General features: G+C 37.7%; 1 protein-coding gene across 2 annotated transcripts in view; it reads left to right on the top strand.

Moving 5' to 3' along the window:
• sbno2b (strawberry notch homolog 2b) overlaps positions 1–22,040 on the top strand; it is a 71,856-nt gene that overhangs the window by 11,652 nt on the left and 38,164 nt on the right. For both annotated transcript variants that reach the window (XM_059340635.1, XM_059340634.1), the window contains exons 2-4: positions 5,155–5,381; positions 7,078–7,166; positions 15,425–15,530. In XM_059340635.1, the coding sequence (XP_059196618.1) occupies positions 5,274–5,381; positions 7,078–7,166; positions 15,425–15,530 (303 nt within the window). In that variant the 5' untranslated portion in view covers positions 5,155–5,273. The remainder of the gene's footprint in view (positions 1–5,154; positions 5,382–7,077; positions 7,167–15,424; positions 15,531–22,040) is intronic.

The following is a 22,040-nucleotide window of genomic DNA, read 5'->3' as shown; positions in this document are numbered from 1 at the left end:
ACAGAAAATGCCTTCCCAAGGAAGTAAAGTGTAACTGTAGGGACACAAGACAAAGAGATAATAACTATGCTTCTGTCTTACACTTAGCAAAAATACAGTGTTGTCTTCCTGTCATACATTTTCTTTCAGTTGTTACTGCAGAGAGACACATGTATACATGTGTTTTACAGCTTTATAACCAAAATGCCTTTAATGTAAGTTAATTATTGTACACGACAAGATGAACACCCTTAATCCATCAAACGTGCACCTACACTAAAAAATCTGTTCTGTGGAAGTGTGATTATATAGCAGCACCACATATGAGTGTGCATTTGGAAGTGAGGTACCACACGCGCCAGGCTGGGTGGTTGCGCTCCTCGTGAGCGTTAATCGTGACTTAGCAGCTTAAGGAAGTCACACTTCCCTGGATGATCCCCATGTGCTCTGGCCACCACTGATACTCACTAAAGGCCACCAGCATACAACCAGGCAGTTCCTTCTTCCACAGCATTTTTTTCCATCCCACCTTACGTACTTGCAGCACATGTTGGGTGCTGTAATAATCATATAAACACACATCTTGTGCTTTTGAAGTGACAGAGGCATTCTGCTTGTTAACCTCTGTCTGGCTGACTGATAGACACAGTAACTCATGCAGCTAAAGGGAACCAACTGGCCTCGGATGTGGCCACAACGCTGGAAATACTATTTATAACGTCACCAAATGTCCATGTTTACAGTCCTTCTGCACTGATAAGTCTGTATATTTTGACATGTTCAGCAGCAGTATGGGCTTGTTTCAGTTTTTAAAGATATTACAATTACTGCATGTGAAATGGCCTAATCTCCCTGCAGTGAGCTTTTGCACAAGGCCACCCACAGAGAAAGAGATGGAGGTGGAGGGGGTTGTACAAAAACCCAGCAGTAACCTTTGAAGTAATTAACAGATTTAACCGATTACACTGCAAAAGAGTCTCTCTCTCTCTGTTTCTCTCTCTCTGTGCTGCTTTATAACAAAGGTTTTGTGCAAATAGGACATTTGTGAAACAGACTATAAATCCAGATATTGACAAAAAATAGACCTTTTTTTAAAATAACCAGGCAGGGTTATAAAAATGACTTATGTGTGGGCTGCTTTTTGATGAATGGACTTCTTGTGTCCCTTGTGCTCCTGTGGGCATGTTTCTTTCTTTATCTTTGCTTTTCTTTCTCCCATATCTCCAACCCTCTTCCCCCGACTGAGAGCTTTCTTCATCATGTCCCTCTTCCTCTCCATGGTGGTTAGGGGTGTTTTCCGGTAATGAGAGGCCTTACAGGAAGGAGATATGTGGGACCACTCTTACAATGATCAGTATTGATTATCCTCAGAGGCTCGCTGGAAGGGTGGGGGTTCGGCATTTTTCTGTTGCTAAGAGACAGCAAGTGACATGGTGGTGGTTGACGTGGCTATGGGGGATGGAATGACGGCGCCTGTCTGCTCAGGTTCATCAGGAGAGCTGGTAGTGTGCTTTCAGCTGTCACACTAAGGCTACGTTCACAGTGCAAACTTTGGTGCTCAGTTCAGATGTATTGCTCACATCCAGTTATTTTGTTTGTATGTTTACAATATCAAATGATAGTGCAGGGGTGCTCAAAGAGCCCAAAAGAGTGACAGTTTAGGTAACAGTTCTGAGCTAACCCGGATGTGCAAAACATAACAAAGATGTCGTACACAAACATTAATTTATAAGTTGATGTGCAGTGAATGGCAGCAAATTTGAAAGCAGATGATAACAAGGATGAGCATGAGAAGAAAGAGAGCCAGATTTCAATATTGACGTTTTTACCGTATCTTCTGTACGGAGGTGTGTGTGTGCAGATGCAGAATTCCTCAGCTGATGTAATTAATCAAATGATTCTGTCAGCTGAGGAATGTGTCCTGTTACTATCAGTACTACAGCTACTACTACCACCACTACTCAGTTGCGTCATATTTTGCTGAAATGAGCTGTACTGCTGTACTAAATGTACTTTCAGACTGCTATCACAGAATAATCTCTGCATGAAAACTAGAACTGTAGTTTCATATACATCACTGCGGAACCACAGGCTTCAATAGAACAACACAGAATTACTTTAAAAAACGTAAGTAATTTAAGTTTCAGTTTAGTTTCTCTGTTGCTAAGCTGGTTACATTAATGCTTTCGCTTTCTCTCACTCAGTCTTTTTTCTTCCTCTCTTGTCCATTACATAAATTTTGCTCCGTTTACCACCAGGTAAAGTCAGATTGAAGGAGGGTTGAGATTAAGTACAAATGAGCCTTTGACCTGCATGTAGCCTGCATGTTGAACTGAAAGGGATATAGCAATGTATCAAGACCTTTGACCCAGATAAACTGGCAAGATGCTTCATAACCTTTGATGCATCCAAGCTTTACAGCCCCTCAGGGTTTTGCAAGTACAATTCTGCAACACCGAAGATGCCTCAAAAGGCCATCTAAACACACTCCCTGATTGCTCTGAGCTGCCTTGCTTTCCTGTGCCTGTCGTCATCTGGGGATGGAAGCTGTCCATTAGGGCTGCACAATTAATCGATTTTAATCGTAATCACGATTTTGGCCCCACGATTAAATTAACCTGATCGTCGGCGATATTTCCATTTTAAAATGGGGCTCTTCTACATATCTAATCAAGCACTTTCTACACCAGTAGTCCACCAACCACCAGGGGGCGAACGCATAGTTAACGTTTCATGTAGCTGCCTAAATAAATAACCAGCCAGTGCTAAGCAGGATGTGACGTAGTACTGGACGGCACAACAACATGCTCCATTTGTAAAAGTTGGCCAAGCACTGTTGCCAACTTAGCAAGTTATTGAATGTGCTGCTGCTGCAGGAGGTGTTCACTTAGCGATCTCTGTTTGTTTACAACAAGCACCAGACACTGTACATACACTAAAAACTGTTCCTATTGTTTGTTTAAAAATAGTGCAATAAAAATACAGATGTTTTCCCTAAGATGATTAAAAATCGTGATTAGTAATCATGATTACAGTATTGATAACAAATAATCGTGATTATCATTTTGGCCATAATAGTGCAGCCCTACTGTCCATTCATATTCAGAAGAAATCAAATGTCCTTTGCTTCAGATGTTCTGCCTAGAAAGTCTGCTAGATGGTCTTTATTTTGGGGTTTCCCCACATTTGCTTCAACCTTATCCAGACAGTATCACACCGGCAGCTTGTGGATAAAATGGCCTCCCTTTTGTGTGTATTGGCTGTGTGAGTGGTGAATATGTTGGGTCAGGTCTCTTACATGCACACACTCAAATAAACAAAGGCTCTCTTATTTAGACTCTCATGAACTCTATTAGGATTTATTACCTCAGCTTTGTCCCCAGTGAACACGTATGGCCTATGTTACAGACTGGGGGCAAACTGGAGGAAGGAACAAGCGAAGGGAGAAGGGTAACAGTTTGATTAACAAGGTGTGCCACTGACGTTACACAGACGTGCATTGTGGAGTGCTGAGAGATTAGATTTATTCAGCAGTAAAAACTGTTGTTTGCTTGGAAAATATATATATATAGGGTTGGGGTCTATGCCTCAAATGAAGGCAAAAATGGCACCAAAAAAGAAACTTTTATTTAAATAAAAGAGAAACAGATTGTATAAGCACATATAGTGATAGTATACTTAAGCTGACTTCATACACATTATTTCATATTTCTGCTGTCATAAAACCTTAGTGTTAGACAGCAGCAGTACAAGCTGCCAGTGTCTGGCTCAGTTATTTGGTCTCTGTGTGAAATCATATCTGAAGAAAGTAGGTCATTGTGGTCAGTTTCCCAATTAAGCCTACAGGGGACTGTGTCTAATTTATTCAGACAGAATAAAGAGGGAATGCTGTAATGTCGATGTGTGACAAAAGAATAATTCCTACCCCCTGCCTGTATATGTTTTATATGGGCTTTAATTTCTAAGTTTTATATATATAAATGTATATATGTGTGTGTGTGTGTGTGTGAGAGAGAGAGAGAGAGAGAGAGAGAGAGAGAGAGAGAGAGGTAGAATGAGAGAGAACTTTAGCATGCAGGAAGCCTTTTGACTATGTCCAGACAGTCTGGTCTAGCTAGCCTAACCTGTCATTATATTGGGGGGGAAAAACTGCTTGAGCTGTAAAACACGCACGCACACGCACACACACACACGCACACACACACACACACACACACACACACACACACACACACACACACACACACACACACACACAGTGTCATGTAGACTAATATCTTGTGATACCTGATTGTGAAAATGTATATTTGTGATAAGTCTATAACGCAACATGTATTATAACGCAAAACCAAATTATTGTCTGCACTAACAAGGACTAAGTTGTACCCGTCACAGTATTGACTGTATATTTTGTAAATACCACTAAACGTCTATATGCTTGTATACCTGAGCATAGGTCAGTTCCTTTCCTTTGCATCCCAGCCTGTTTGTTCTATGTGGACCTCCTGCTGGGATTTTAATTGGTCCTCTGATAAATATTGAACCTTCAGTGATGTCAGATGACAGCCAGCTAATAAGCGCTGTCAATCAATATATAAGCTCACACTGCATTATGAATAAGATCTGAATTCAGTTTGTGTTGTAACAGATGGAATCACTCTTGAGAAGTGAGACCAATTATTTGTCTAACCTCCTTCATATGATTAAAAAAAAATTAACAAAAATGTATTATTATGTAAAATGTTCATACAGTTTTAACTCTTTATATATGTCTGTTTATCTTTTATGGCAGACTTACAGTAATACGCTCTCTAGGATGTCTTTTTTATTTTAATCTTAATTGTTTGCTTTGTGTTTCCCTTCGTTAAAGTTCAGGTACAAATGGTACTTTTATCTCCTTTACATTTCCTTTGTCTGCCAACATTACAGCTCTTTCACTGTGTTTTGGAATGAGGGTATTGCATTAAGAAACATTTTAAAGAAGTGATATAAGCTACACTTTAATATTTATTGGAACTCTTGCGTTTGTACTTTTGTTTACAGATTTTCAGTTAAATAACAGATGTGGTATCGGTCACTTTGTTTGCTTGAACAAATTTGCTGCAACTCTTCTAATGTCTCTTCGCCCATCTCTCCCTTTCCTCCACATCCCTCCATATCTGCTATCTTCTTCAGGTCATGGAAAGCATTTGCCCTTGTTAGAAGTACTATCTCGGACACAGCCAGCACGTGGGTGGCAGTCGAGGGGTACATATCCTAAGTCAGTTGGTGGTCATGTGTGAAGCTGTGTTCTGATGCCCACCCTCCCCTCAGCGCTGGCCATGGACGGGGAGAACTACCTGCATCCAGAAGGCCCTCAGCTGGACACCAGCTTGTTCTCTGTGGCCTCCTCTAACATGGAGGTATGCTATGGGACAGGGCTGTTGCAGGGGTGGTTCAATGCCTTCTATCAATTTGACGTGTGGGGAGCTGCTCATTGACATGCATACACATGAATCAATACTTTTACAATACAGCATACTTTTGACAACCCTACACACAATCACACACAGCGATAATAGTTCTATTTCACACAGCCCAGCCGACTTCTACAAGGTTGCTAAAGCATACAGATAAATATTTTTGCACTCTTAGTTAGTGAATAATTCCAAGCGCAAGACGGTAGGCCTCCATGCAGGGTCTCCATGCACACTTGTGTTTTTGTTCATGTTTGTGCAGCAGAACAACATGCAAAAAGACTGAGTGAAGCTGAATATAAATCGGCATGTGTGGTTATTATTAAATACTCTCTCAGCCAGTTATATGGCTGAAATATGTGCCACCAGAAACTGAATTTGAATTATTTATATTTGAATTTGAATTGCGAAACTTGAATAATTGCATTAAAAAAGATGAATTTGAATCACATAATTTGAATTAGCATTGTTCAATTTGAATCATTGCATTGTAAAACAAAAATTACAAATATTTCAAATTACAATCTGAATTGTAATTTGAAATTTAATTTATTAGTTTGGAGTTTAGTTAGTTTGGAACTGATCATTCAGAAAAGGCGTTCTGTGTATCTGCGCTCGATTGCTCTGCCTCAACTACCCGGATGTTCGTTGCAGAAAATTTAAATTTAATTTTGTGAACTGAAACTGAACATTCAGTTCTCACAATTCAAATTCAAACTAATACATTCAATTTCAAATTACAATTCAGATTCAGTTTTTAAATGCAGTGATTCAAAATGAACAATACAAATTCAAATTATGTGATTCAAATTCAGTTTCTGGTGGCACATATTTCAGCCCATACAGTTACATCTTTGGTCTCGTAGCTCTGAAACTGCTGTCCCAATGTCACATAGTTTGTGTACCTAAACATTAAGACACAAACACTCGTATATTTACTCTTAGCCAGATATGCACTGGTGTATGTGACTTCTGCATAACAATTATCAAAAAAAGTGCTGAAGGAAGTGATCATGCTCTTGGTATTAATTGTCAGGCACTGTTCTAGGCAAATATTAATGGGTCATGCCACCCAAATGTTGTCATATCTTTAGCAGCATCTAGGCATGCAAATTGTTTAGTCTTAAAGTTCCATCACGCCATCTTTTTAAATGAAGTTCAATGGAATTTTACTTTTTGGTGATAAGTTAAATTAGGAAAAGCTCAGTTTCACTTTGAAGTGGAAGTGATCTCTACCGTAAAAAAAATTCCATTAAACCCCACTGCAATCAAATATGACAGAAATTCAGAAGAATTTCCAAAAGCCTCAGCTCATACAACTGAACTATCTGCCTGTCTAAACAGTTACATGTGGTTTTTAGTTCCAAAGATGTGGTTTGATGGTATATCTGATATGAATATCCTATGTATAGTTCTCAACAACTGTAGATCGCAAGAGGCGCTTGTGTGACTGACAGTATTTCCTTTTGCTGTATTGTAAACCTAACAAATGGAGTTGGTTATGTCTGCCAAAATATTCCTCACTGAAGGGAGTTATTTGTTATTTTAACATTATAAGTAAGCTCTATTTCACTTATGTTCAGTGCTATTTTTCTTTGCTTGTTCTCTTATCATGACAGATTTCCATTTTGTTCTGTTTTAGAGTTCAATATATGCCTCCTCTGGTTCATGGGGATCCTACCCTCAGCAGGCTGGATACAGCATACACTGCCCTATGCAATCTGGAAACCAGTAAGTGAATACAAACTCACAAACATGCTTGGCAATATCGAGAATGACAGTATATCAGCTGAAAACGTGAAGTGAACAAGTGAAGATGCAATTACTTTGAAGTACGTTTTCGCGCTGTGCACTATTTTATACTTTATTGTGGCTGAGAATGTTGCGTAACAAATACCAGCAGGCAGTGGTGTTAAGATTATGTGCCGAAAACTCTTGAAATTGGGTGATAACAACCCACAGGAGTTTCACACATCAGCTAACAAAATGCACATTAGCCCTGAGACTTTCAAGTATCATTTATTTGTAGTTATTTTTATTATTATAGTGTGGTGTTTGTCTAGAGGGTGCCTTATGAATGTTTTGCTAATGGTGTGTGTATTTTACTAATGCATTTGCGTGACTGCCTCATCCACATGACAAACAATTTCCCCTTTATTTATAGACCTTGTACATAGGACACACAAACTGAATTGCAAAATCAAGTCATTTATTATGTTTAAGTGAAACCAGACAGATATGATGAAGTCAGAGTTGTTTATTCTGTGAGAGATATATTTTACTATAGGAGTAATACAGGATCTAAAAGTCTATGTTTATAGTCATAAGTTACCGTGTGTCTGTCAGTGTTGAACTGGAATATAAGTGAAGCTGCTTGTGTCTTAATCAAGGTTATTATAGTTAACGAAAACTAACGAAATAACGAAAACTAGAATTGAAAAAACATTTTCAGTGACTGAAATAAAAATAAAAACAAGAGTTTTTAAAAAAAAAACAATAACTAACTGAAACTGTATTGTGTGGTTACAAAACTAACTAAAACTTACAATGAAAATTTCCTTCGTTTTCGTCTTTGTCAACTTTTTTCATACATAAACCTTTTTGGTTGATATGAAACCTATTTTATCTGTCTGGTTTAATGGCTTAATAACCTTATTGGGGCTGAGATGGATAAAAAGGAAATAAAGGATACATTTATTGTGACCTCTGGCACGACCTCTGGTTGGGTGAATCTGGCACCCAACAAATACCCCATTACAAGAAAACTAAAACTAACACTAAAACTAATAAAAACTAAACTAAAATGAAGCATTTAAAAAAAATGAAAATAATTAAAACTAGCAAACTCACTCTAAAAACAAATTAAAACTAACTGAATTTGAAAACAAAAAATCACAACAAAATTAAAACTAAAACGAATAAAAAAAACCAAACTGTTATAACCTTGGTCTTAATTGAGTAAATTCAGCACTATGTTTGTGCCCAGTGGGTAGCTGTCCATTGTAATTCTTTGCTAACCTTTTTAAGGTAAACATTCGATCCTTTCTATGAACTTTTTGAAGTTGAAAATTGTTTGAACAGAGCCTTGAGTGTTTGAGACGTTATTCATTTCGAATTGATTATTTATTAGTCAATATTTATTATTTCCCACACACACGTGAGTGTGTGTGTTTGAATGCGTGTGTACATGAGAGACTGCACAATTCAATGCTGGTGTAAGACCTTTTGCACAGTGGCCATGTGGCAAAAGCAGCATGTCAACAGAGCAGAAGCATTTGCGGTCCTTGTCTGTGTCTACACTGCATCCGTCGAGCAATAGGATTGCTGTGCGACTGTGCAAATATGTAATGATCACACTTTATATATACGCTTTGGATGTACTTTAAAGATGCAGCTGAGTCATCTACCTGAATGCCTTTTCCTATGTAGATTCGGTTTAGAGGAGGTTGGACGCCTGACTGCTGCAAATAACTGTTTCAACTAGGGGTGGACATTTTATTTCATGTTATTGATATTAAACAGCATGTCAACATCTTGAAGACCAGAGAGAAAGATGACAGAGTATGTAAGCGGAGAGAGAGAGAGAGAGAGAGAGACTCAACTGAAGCTACTGTCACGTTGCTCTGGCGTGTGAAAGCCCTACTAAGAAATCTATCAGTGCCTTAAAAACTGTTAACATCAGCATGGTATTATTTTACCAATATAAGGACACATAAGGGATGTGTGGTTAAAATTGAGATTTGCGTGGTTTTATAATATATCTACCGGTACATGAAGTATTGGTTTTGTGATTGAATAGATAAGGACTTATTTTATTATTTTAAAGAGATTCCATTGTCTGTAAATCAAAACTTCTAATATGACTTGGGTTTAGTCATTACTAAACATGTGTCACACAACAACTCAGGAAGTGTTTGTTCAAGTAGTGTATTTTGTATTGTTATTGCTGTCTGTGCAGTGTTTCTTTGAAAGTTCAAGCAGCAGATGACGTGAGAGCACAGTCTGTGGTTTTCAGGTTCACTCAAAGGAGAATTTTCTGACATCAAGCTGTTTCTACAACAGGCTTTCCTCAGTTTCCAACTCTCGGTGTAGAAATATCATGAGCAAAATCATGATGTGTCTGTGGTTTAGAGTGATTGAATGTCATCTTGTGACCTTTTTTTGTCTTACTGGGCCTTTACAACACAATAATAATGCCTTGTGGTTTGAAAAGGTCTTAATTCAGGATTTCTCTCTGTCGATAAATGTTTTGTCCCAGAGTGACCACACATGTTCTTTTAACTTAGCACCAGTTACTCACTGTAACCATTTTGGCTGCAAGTAAAAAGCTAACAGGTTTTAAGGCTCCAGCTTTTTCATCTCTCCCTAGTAGGGCTGCACAGTTAATCAAATTTTAATCGTGATCACGATTTTGGCCGCCACGATTAAATTTCCATTTTAAAGTACGTCTCTCCTGCATATCTAATCAAGCACTTTCTACACCAGTAGTCCACCAACCACCAGGGGGCGAACATATAGTTAAAGTTTCATGTAGCTGCCTAAATAAATAACGAGCAATCGATAAGCAGGATGTGACATAGTACTCGACATCACAACAACACTCGCCATTTGTAAAAGCCGGCGAAGCAGTGTTGCCAACTTGGCAACTTTGTTCCTATATTTAGCAACTTTTCAAACCCCCAGAAGCTCGTTAAGAAGAGTAAGAACGAGTCAAAGCGGCACAGTCCTCCTGCAGCAGTCTTTCCTAGCTGCAGAACCAGAGGGGATGTTAACCCCTGTAGCGTCCAGTCTGCAAATTGCTAACAGGCTAACAGTTAGCTCTGTAGTAGTACAGTGTGTATGTGCTGCTGCTGCAGGAGGTGTTCACTTAGCGATCTCTGTTTGTTTACAACAAGCACCAGACACTCTGTACACACTAAAAACTGTTCTTATTGTTTGTTTAAAAGTAGTGCAATAAAAATACAGATGTTTTCCCTAACATGATGAATAATCGTGATTAGTAATCGTGATTACAATATTGATTTAAAAAATCGTGATTATCATTTCGGCGATAATCGTACAGCCCTACTCCCTAGTTCTGTTTTCTTCACTCAGTTCACTATTTCTGATATTCGGAGAGGCTCTTTTTTACATGACCCTGCACTCGCTCCTCTTTTCTTCCATGGTCTACAGCTGACTGCATTACACTACACTGTTACAGTCAGGATGTAATTGATTGAACTTTAAATCCAGTAGTTTTCTTCTCACATGGCCATTGAGAACAAGCAGAGGAGTGAATGGATCACATGGCACCAGTGAGGAAAAACTGTGAATGAGCCAATGCTCTGTTTGCATTGATTGATGCAGTGACAGACACTGACCTCTGCACAGCAGAAACTATTCTTATGAGATAAAAATGTCACTCTTACTCTTACTCTTACTGCTTTGAGTTAGCAGAACAGATTTATAGGTCACAACACTGGACAGCATTGGCATCATAACAACAACTTCTGTACAACATAATACAATCCAGTGTACCAGCTTTCTGAAAGGTAGTAATTATTAAAAAAAAACAGTTTTTGTTGAGACTGTTTTAGAGGGGTGTTGGTTCTTTTTCTATGGGTGTAACGTGCTGTGTTCCTGGGAACCAAACAAATCTGACGGCTCATGTTATATTTGTCCTGGCAGATGTATCTGCTCCCCTTCCTGCTCAAACAAACATTCTTCAACTGGCTGAAAACACAAAAACACAAGCTACAGTTTTATTCTGATTATGGCATTAATGTCAGTGAGACAGATTGATTGTGACCACCGTCTGTCTGACCACCTTCTGTCACCTGGTATCCAACTAATACTTTCCCTTGCTCATGGCCCCTCCTTTAACTCAGGGCTCTCTTTCCATCCCTTTGACGGCAGCAGGTATCTGTTTAATTTTCAGGCTCAATCACAATCACATGTAGCAGATCTGCTGATTAGATTTTGTGGAACTAGCACCAAACTGCACCAAACTGCAAAATAACCACAGAAACGTTTATGCATATGTGAACAACAAACTTGGCGGTTGTGATTAGTTATTCTGTACAGTTTCCACTGCAGTGAAAGCGTAATTCACTTCATTCCTAATGCGTGTTGCAGACCGACATATGGGGACACATAATGTAACACACACACATAACAGTATCACCATATCAACAGTGCCTACTACTTACTGACCACATTGTACCTGCCTAAAAAATACAGTGTTGTACAGTAAAAATCTTGACACTGCCTAAAATATATTAGGTTTTCATGTTGTTCATTTATTTTATAAACTATTTAAAGAGGGAAAATGAGTGCAACTGTTTTTGAATCATTTTAACTAACAGCAATAACAGTCTGAGAGAGAGAAGAATAAGAAACGGACCACAAATCTTCTTCTGTTTTAATGTCTTGTTTTCTGATTTCTGATTACCCACTCTTAAGTCAGTCATGAAGATAGTGTGAAGTATTTAAGGTTAACATTGTTATGTTAAATAGGCTTACTTTATATCACTTGATTCTGAATCTTATATTACATTTTGAAAATTTGAGAGAAATATAAGAGCATCTGTCTTTTGTCTTCCTTTTTGAAATCCTTACACCAAACTTGATCTGCTGTCTGCCCGTTCTCCATTATTGGCTGTTGATACAGTATCAGCAGTGCCAGTGCTATGAGTCAAGGTCCAATTACTGCACCCTGGTGATAGCATGAGAGTTGGATTACTTGATTGTGCTGGCTGTAAGGAATCATTCTTCCAAGGAATCTTAACAGCAGGCAATGAATGTGTCACTGTTTACAGTATCATCTCTACATTGCGTAAATGGGGCAGTTCTCACTAAGAAGCTTCTAACATAGTGCTCTTGCTTAATTTTGCTTTAAACCTCTGAAGTCCAGGAGATTTTGGTTCAAATTTGTCAACTTTCTATGCATTCATTTCTGTCTCTGTTTAGCATCTTTCAGTCTGTCCTTACATCACATACATGGCTCCTTTTTCTCCACACAAACTTGGCTATCAGTCAGATATTTCATTTTATTTTAATTAAAGTATAAAGCTGCCAGGAACCGAAAATACAAACAAAAGACACAGGTGTCTATGGAAATGTACCATTATTTATTTATTTTTATTTTTACCATTTATACACACAAAAACAGCAGAAAAAAATTATAAATAATAAAACTACAAATTCTATTTGCATGTAAATTAAAAATAGTAATAGTTTTCATTGCAGAAAGAAAATTCACAATTTACAAATGGTCTAGAAACATAAAAGGCACACCGTGAAACCGCTATTATGATTGCACTTTCAACTGGCTTTCTCAGTTTGTCTAAATATCATTTATAAATAAAGTTATTACTGTAAATAAAGCGTGTATTTTCAATTAATAGATGTACTCCAGAGGGTTAATACGTTATGCCCGTCTTTGTCTTAACAGAAAAATAAATCTGTGTCTTGCTCAGGTCCCACATTTATGCATTTTTCACTGCTGATACAAGGTGTAAAGAAATATTTAATTATTTATTATTATTAATTGAGTATTGGGCTTAATTTTCCATTGCACGTCCTACTGCAGTTGAGGTGTGTTGAAAAGATGCTGCTTAGTCCACTCTGAAACACTTTAAGTCCCCTTTTTTACAAAGTAATCAACAAATATACAATGAAAAATTAGTATCTTTACAAATAGCATTGGTACCTGCCTGGCTTATATGTTTTTAGCCTCAAATAAGAGATTGTGAAAGAATTACAAGGATCAAAAGATGACCTGTACTTAGCTTTAGTCTGCATAGTATAAGAAGCCTACATGTACACAAACAGTAAGTCAGCTCCTTTGGCTGAGAGCCACCCGACCAGATTTGTGTTGTTGGAAAGCGGCTAATGTCGGCCTGCCAAGACTTCTGCTGTAATAATATCACTGTCATATCACTCTTGGCTGAAGGGCCAGGAAGGGGATTTCCACTGTGGATGATTGTTACCATTACAGCGCTATGATCTTTCCAAGAACCAAAGCGATTATTTTACCTGTACCATCTCATGACCTTTCTAGCGTAATTTATGTTTATAATTCCTCACGAATACTATAGTTACTCTGTTTTGTTTTGTTTTTCAATTGTATTAATGAATTTCTTATTTGGGCGATTCTCATGAAGCTTTGTAAACATATTTTTGATTCACATATTCATTACTGCATGCACCCAGATAAAAATGTCATGGTTTCCCCACACTTATATACAATAAATATTTAATAAACTTTATAAAAATAAATATACATTTGTTTAAAAATGTATAATTTAACAGAATATAATCAAACATAATGGTGAACAATTTATAAAGAACAAAATCTGAATGAAAATTGAGAAAAAATGTTATGGTAATGATAAAACTGTTTGCATTAAAATGTGTACATTTTAATAAAATACATTTTGGTGATACCAGCTACCGTTGAGCATATTTAAGTGCTTGCCAAAGAAAAAAAAGTTCTTTTTTTTATTATTTAAAAATGTATTACGGTAATGAATTTTGTCCAGTGTCTAAAAATGTCAGAAAATACCTTACATTTTTTTTTAAATGGATATAAATTCATATTAAACAGTGACTTTAGATCGTATATGTTATAAAGGGTCAGCTATGAGCTGTACAATGTTCATGAGAATCACCCATTTGCCTTATTGCAGAACCAAAGCCATAGCACATATCCCAAAAAGTATGTTTACATCAGAAATTGACATGGTGAGCTGTTTACATCACAACCCAGTGATATTTAGCATTATCTAAAATAAAGTAGCTGAGTCTTGAAACTGATACTCACCAAAAATAGAACACTAGATGGACAGTTAAATTTTGCTACATGCTGTTTGGAGAGTTCAACAAAAAATAAACAAACACAGGAAGTGTGTTTTTTGGGTAGAGCGGCCTCTATGTACTGGCTAAAGGCTGCCCTCTCATCCTCTCGGTGAGTTTTGAATCAATCAGTCTCACTGAGCTCTGGCCCCTGGTTGAGCACCCAGAGCCAAATCCTGTGAATAGCTTTGGCCAAGCTCAATCCCTCTTGAGCCCGAGCCCTGGCGCATGATTGGATAAGAGAAAAGTGGGAGGGTACAGTTCCAGTTCCACCTTATCAAAGGTTTAGTTTTGCTTTCGTTTTGAGTGTATGCCAACCACACAGCGAAGTTGGACGTTAATTTATGGTGCCTTTTACTCAGGAAGAAACTGAAAATATTTCATGTTGGGAGTAAGTTGGTGGACCTGTGTCTGCTGTTAACACTAGGATCAGGGAGAATGATTGGTACTAATGAAAGTTGGACACTGGATACTCAGAGCGGGTAGGAACTGTTCTTGTTCTCCATTCTTTGACTTTCTGTAGATGTCTCGCTCATGCTCTCTCTCTCTTTCCCTCTCTACCTCTCACTCACTTTAATTAAGCCTTTAACTCTTCTTGCCTGTCTGACTTGATATATGTGTTTCTATTATCCTTCTTGTATCTTTGACATTTGAAGTTGTTACTTTGTTGCCTGTGAACACCTGAAATCTTTGACACTATGATTTAGAGATATAAGAAAGAGTGTATTGCTTCACTCCACTGGCATTAGTCCCTTCCATAATTAAATCTTCAGACCATCGAAAACAAAACAAAATATGAAAGTGTTTCCACTTGTTACGTTTGTGTGATGTGTTGGAACAGCTAAAATCGTGATGCGATGCAGTAGTACAGTGTTGGGTCATTTAAGTATAGCAGTGAGGGATTACCATCAGAAAACATCATCCTCTGCTCTCACTATGACACTTGACCACTTGATCACATGAGATTCTTTTCAGTGCCCCTTTCATTTCTCTACTTGAGCTGCTTATTTAACAGTAATAGGAGGCTGCTCTTGTACTTGGCAGCTGTGAGGTGTAAATTTGTGTAACTGTATGAGGCTGAAGAAAACACCATGTGTCAGTTTTACTTGGAGAAGTAGCTGTTAAACAAACTGAACCTCTTCTTTCCCCTCCAGGCAATACCACAGCACTACCACCACCACTCCGGTGGACATGTACTCGGGATTCCCTGACGTGGACTTTTCTGGCATCAACCTCCCGAGGAATGGAGACTTCCCCCAGGTTTGTTTCATAAATCTCTTGTACAAGTTGGCGTACACTTATAGCTGCAAATTGTAGTATGTACTCTATGTATGTACTCAAACACAGTTGGATGGATTCTAGTTTTCTATTTTTTTCCTCTTGATCTTTCCATCTGTCTCCCTCCCTCTCTTCATTGCTTATCAGAGGGAAGGACCATGCCTCCCACCCACATCTTTCATCCTGTCTTCCATGTGTATTCAGCCCTGCTTAATTTACCATAGAGGAGCCTGATTAAAGGCTAGTGTTGTCTAGACGACTGCAGCACTACCTGCCCCGTTCCTGTCAAGGCATGTCATTAATAAGACACTGTAATTTACCATTCTTGTACACCTCCATGCTGCATCTTCACAAATCACTGTTAGGGAAACCGTGGATCTCTTTGTAATTTTTCTGCGATGCTTGGAATGAGTCCAAAAATTGAGATATGTAGTTGGAAATTTCTTTTTACATTTTTAACTCTTGTGCATACCTTAAAAAGTTGCTCTAATCTCTGTCAGTCAGAATCTTCCATTAAATTACATTTATAAATTATATTATTTTCCACTATCAGTCCAAATCAATGCTACCTTTTTTTGTTTGTTTACATAATGCTGCTGTTTTTTAAAGAAACACACACACTAATTATTGTCTGTATACTGTCTAGTATACAGAAAATGTTGTATCAAAAATTTGTGGTTTAAATTGGGCCGTTTTTTATCCTTTCGTATCAGAGTATCTATATTTCATCCACACAATTTATTATAGTCTTTTTTTTTTTTAAGACAAAAATGTCCTTACTGATGCACAAAGATTAAGTTATAATTTGAATCTCTTTGGGATTTTCTCCAACTGAGGAAATACAACTGTAAGAATAGGCTTCTTTTTAGGATGCACATTTCTTAGACGTAGACAGCGAAGCTTCAACTCACTCATACATTTACCTCTGTAGTCCAGATGATAAATAGCCATCCTTTGCATTTTCTATTTCTGTGCACTTGTGTGTTCATCCAGCCAATTCCTTTATAGTTAGAATCATATGAATAGAAGACAATTGTAATGACACAGGCCAATGAGTTTCTAATCTGAGGCCTATTTGGGTTGAGCTGATGAGTGCCATTAGGTATGATGATGAGTTCTAAAGAAGGGCAGTCATGGGTTACCAAGCAGACCAGCAGTATCCCCCTTATGATTAGCCTGTCTGACAGTAGCTATCTGGGTTTTTCTTTGGTTCAACAAAAGGCCAGAGCAGTAAATAATAAGGGATGGGTGAGGTGGGACACTTGGCTTGAGGAAGAAGGCATTCCATGCCTTGATAATGCGTTTTTTAAGCTTTTTACTAAATAATACAAAATGTCCTTACAGTATCAGTTTAAACTGATGTTGGCCTGGATTTTATGTCTCTGCGTATCTCTCTCAAAAAGCAAGAGTGTGTTTATTTTCTGTAAATAAAATCGCTATGCATATTACAAGATAATGAAACCCAGAGGATGGGGAGCAAAAACTAACAAATGATAAGAAAAAAATATAATTTGTCTTGCAGGTTGTTTGATTATTTAATACATACAGCACTCACAAGACTGCAGTGCAATAAATTAAATATGATACAATTTTCATTGAATCACTTATAATGCACAGGGGAATGCCATTGTTAGATAAACCACAAAATACTATAAACAAGCCAATTAATATTGTGGGATGTTGCTTTCTTAAACTACTGTGTGCTGGAGCTCAGTCGTGGTGTTTTGTTTGATTTTGTTTGTTTGATTCTTACAGCCTACGGGTTTGATTAAAGCTTTAGACTGTCCTTTACAGTTTATTCAATTTCAATGTTGTGCCAAATTAAATTAGATCCTTACAGGTGTATCTTATAATGTGGCTGGCATGGGAAAGCTTTCAAGTTCTGGATATATTAACACATTTTTACATCACGGGTCAATGAATATTTACAGCTGATATTAGTGGTTTGCTAGCTTTTGAGGTCTGTATATGCAGATTTTGTTGCACTCTATTAACCCATTAGCAGAAATCAAATTCCTAAAAAAATATCTGGAGATACATGCTGTTGTTGACTGTAAGCTACAGTTTGAAGGGAAGCACAACTAGACACAAAAACTTTTCATTGGTTTCACTTCATGTCTGAGTCCAGGTGTGGGGATGAACATGATAATACTGTGGGGGAAAAAAGATGAATGCTTGAAGTTATATGAACATTTTTTTGTATTTAATCTGTAGGGATTTCAAGAACAAAGGCGACACGTGAATGCTTTTATACACAAGAAGGTGATGTGTCATCGTCATCACGTGCTTTGTTGTGCTGAAATGGATTTCATGATTCACGTGGGGTTTCCCTAGTTTTCCCCATTTTAGCCTTTTCCTGCTATAGCTTTTTACAAGTAATGAGGAGGGTTTGTGATTATGTGCATTCATGAGCAGCAAGTTTGGTTTCCCGGCAGGAGAGAGAGAGAGAGAGACACACACACACACACACACACACACACACACACACACACACACACACACACACACACACACAGAGTTAGTGCTTGTGTTGTGCTTTCTCAGCTGTTCTTCCTGGTTTTGGACACTCCCTGCCATGTGAGGCATGCAGAGAAAATGCAAGTCACGGGGTCATCATGACTAATCCACCACCTCACACTCGGACCCCTTTTTCATCCCACAGTTTCTTTCCCACCATCACATAGCATGCTGACCATGTCCATTTTTCCCCTAGCTGTCCACAACCAGAACATTCCTTGTTTTCTTTGCACTTTTGAACCACGACGGTGCAGAAGACGCTCAGGCATGTGTGAGTGGGTGGAATTTAAGATGTGATTGTTTAGTTTGTCAGGTGACTGTCTTGTTTGTCTCAGCCATTTCCTAGCTTCACTTACAGCTGTAGAGCTCTTGCAGCGCTTCCCGCAGTGTCACAGTTTGTTGATGCAGTTCAGCAGAACTCTCTTGGAATATCCTCATATTGTAAGGAAGCATTCTGTTGGACAGGATATCTGTCGCCAGATTGAGCCAAATGTTTGTTTGCATTAGAATTAATAGACTCCCATTTGAGACTTGATATCCTTCTTAGATTATCCGTCAATTACAATTCATCACTAGCCGATAACAGAAACAGAATACCAATGTACAATGTGGATACAGTTGCTTCTTACATTTTTAGTAACATTTATTTGATTTGGACAATTGAATTGTGCCTCAGTGGCACCAGAGAATGTCCCAGTTATGCCACATTAGAAAGTTGCACAAAAAGCTATTTATTTTTTTCTTTATGAAGCATCAGTGTCTCATAATGTAATTATTAGGTTCATGCATGTCATAAGTCAATAATTCATGAGCAATAACTTACGTGACTTACATTTTTCAAGATGTTTTTTTCTGTTTTGTAGGTACATGGAATAGCTTTATTTACACTTTAAAACATATCAAAACTCTGAGCTCTTGGACAATGGACTTAAGATATACCAGAAGAAACCTTTTTTCTCTTTAGTGACAATAACTCCAGCCATGCCGACCTGACACACACACACACACACACACACACACACACACACACACACACACACACACACACACACACACACACACACACACACACACACAACATAAAAAGTTTTTTTAAAAGCTGTAGCCTGGACTAAGTACTACAGTACTATAAAAACACTAGTACTTTCTCATTAATTTAAAAGAAGTTCAATGTTAAACTCATGTGGTTTGAAGCAGTGACGTGCACACCTACCTGGGGTTTGGTCATTGGTGGATCTTAAGTATGTGAACTTTTATGCACAGCATCAGAATGAAATCAAAGACTTACTGGAAGACAAAAAAACAACTCATTCACTAACCACTCTGGCTAACCTCAAAGAGCTAACAGCACGTTGCAAGTGCACAGATTAACACACATACTGTATACTCTATATATATGTGTACAGTACACATTTACACTGTGGCACGTTTCAGGATATTCACAGTGTTAATCTCTTGCTCTATACTCTTGTTCTTTCTCTGTGGTTCCACTCACTATCACACAGATACTCATGTGCACAGTGCACTTCAAGGAAGAGTTGTATTCAATTTTCAGTTTTGCTTTATGTGGAGTTAGATTCACTTCTTTGGTATGTACTTAATGCAAACCAAAAACCCCTAACATGTCTTCATCCTTTGACCTATCCTAACTGTACATAATAATGGGCAGCCAGTATTCAATGCACATAGATCAGCTGGAGATTTATGGTCTGTGCCATTTTAAGGGCGGTGGTGGGACAATATACCACATACACACATACATTATATGTATTTAAAGTGGGAAAATCCCAGAGCACTTGTGTGGGCATAAAAAGAACATGCATTGCCACTTTTCGTCTCAGATTGGGTTGAAAAAAGCTTCAGAATCCAACTGCTTCTGGAGATAATAAATCTGCCATGATGAATTACAAGGAAATATTTATCTTTTAAAAATTTACTGGAAATGTCCAGCTCCTATAATTAGATTGATTAATAAAAACAAATCTTTCACTCTGAAGCTACTTTGCCTTTAGATTTTTATTATACTCGTAAAAGATTATCTTGGTTTTTTTCATGACTTTCTCACGTCAAGCCAGCCGTGTAAGATTCTCTTAACACTTCAGTGTCCTAGTTTAAATGAGGAAGTCAAAGGTTAATTTAAAAGGTTGTTAATAGGTGCAGTGTTTTCCTTGGGGTCTGTGTGCTCCACCTGATCCACTTTAGTTGTAGATTAGCTTTGGATGGCTTGTATTTTATGAAGTACGTTTTTAAGCCAGTTCTTATAATTCCTAAAAGCAAAGTTTACACCAACTGCAACTTTGTTGACATTGCCAGTTATGCAAGTCCACATTTATAGTGTTTGCAACATGCCAGCAATTCTAACATATATTAGTGAGACAGAAAAATATAGTGAATGTTCAAAAACAATTTAATTTCACAACAGAGGAAGTTCATCCCTCACGACAGCATTTCCTGCAGCATGGCCCAGGTGACTAATGTCACATTTTCCATGTATTCATGGGTAATCATAACAGCCCATAATAAGCTAATGCCAGCATGTACAACTGAATTAAAATGGAGCTAGGAATCGTTGACAACTGGAATCATGATCAGAATGAAGTCAGGATTTTAAAAATGTAAAAATAATCTACTCGTATGTGTTTTCCAACAGCCACATTACTATCATCACCAGGAAAACAGACAACAAAACAAAACAGCAGATGGGTGATTGTCATGAAGCCAGTCTAAGTTATATCTTTGAAGATTAAAAGGACATACTTTATTTAACTAAATATATTTCACTTTTATATGGATTTACGATATAGCCATAATGAGGTCCAATTAACTTTGTTACCCCACACTTGTATACAATAAATATTTAATAAAACTTTATAAAAATAAATATACATTTGTTGAAAAATGTATAATTTAACAGAATATAATCAAATATAATGGTTTTAAACCATGTATAAAGAACAAAATCTAAATGAAAATTGATGATATAAATGGTTAGATGTTACGGTAATGATAGAATTGTTTGCATTAAAATATGTGTGTATTTTAATAAAATACATTTTGGTGATACCAGCTACCCTTGAGCAAGTAAGTGCTGGCCAAAGAAAAAAAAACATTTCGTTGTTTTTGTATTTCTATTTAAAATGTTTTACAGTAATGAATTTTGCTCACAGTGTCTCTAAAAATGTCAGAAAATTGTTTCAAATAGATTATAAATTCATATTAAACAGTGACTTTAGATTGTATATGTTAAAAAGGTTATAAGAAAATGTGTATTCAATGCTCTTGGATTTTTGCTATGAGATGTATCATGTTCATGAGGATCACCCAGGAGTGAATGTGCTTGTGACGATGAGGCTGGATGTTGAAGTAGCTGGTCAACAGCTGTGTTGGTGTGTTGTCTGTGAAGCCAGGCATGGATCCTTCTCCTTCTTTAGACTGTGATGCAACAAGGTGTTTTTGTGTGTTTAAGTATTCAAAAGAAGCTCATCAATGATTCATCCCTCCCCGGTGACCCCCTATGCCCCACTAACACAGACACACACACACACACACACACACACACACACACAGACACACACATTATTTAGAGGATTCCCACTCATACCACGATGACACCATGGACAGGCGCCACTCAGTCTGTGAGAGTCTGACTCCCCTTGAGTCCAGCAGAGATGGACATTATAATACCTCACCATGCTGACTTGATATCACGTGTTCCTGGAAGCTGGTCGAGCAAATGGACTCTTCTCTTCCAGTCCTAAAGGAGACAAATCACATTATTTCTGTTTTTAAATACTTCTATTTCACTCATTTATGACTGGCTCCTAAGCAGTTAACATTGCTTTTCTATCAGGAAAACAAATGTTACAGCACTGTCTTTGATCAGCATCTTGGAATTGTTGAAAAAATCCATTTGCCACCAGATTCCCAGAATATTATTTTTTTCACGATTGTGCCTCTAGTTCCAGTAAGCGGGAC

This window comes from Centropristis striata, chromosome 9, assembly GCF_030273125.1.
Source record: "Centropristis striata isolate RG_2023a ecotype Rhode Island chromosome 9, C.striata_1.0, whole genome shotgun sequence".
Lineage (NCBI taxonomy): Eukaryota > Metazoa > Chordata > Actinopteri > Perciformes > Serranidae > Centropristis > Centropristis striata.
Note: the sequence above shows the minus strand (reverse complement) of the source record. Positions and strands in the feature narration are given on the sequence as shown.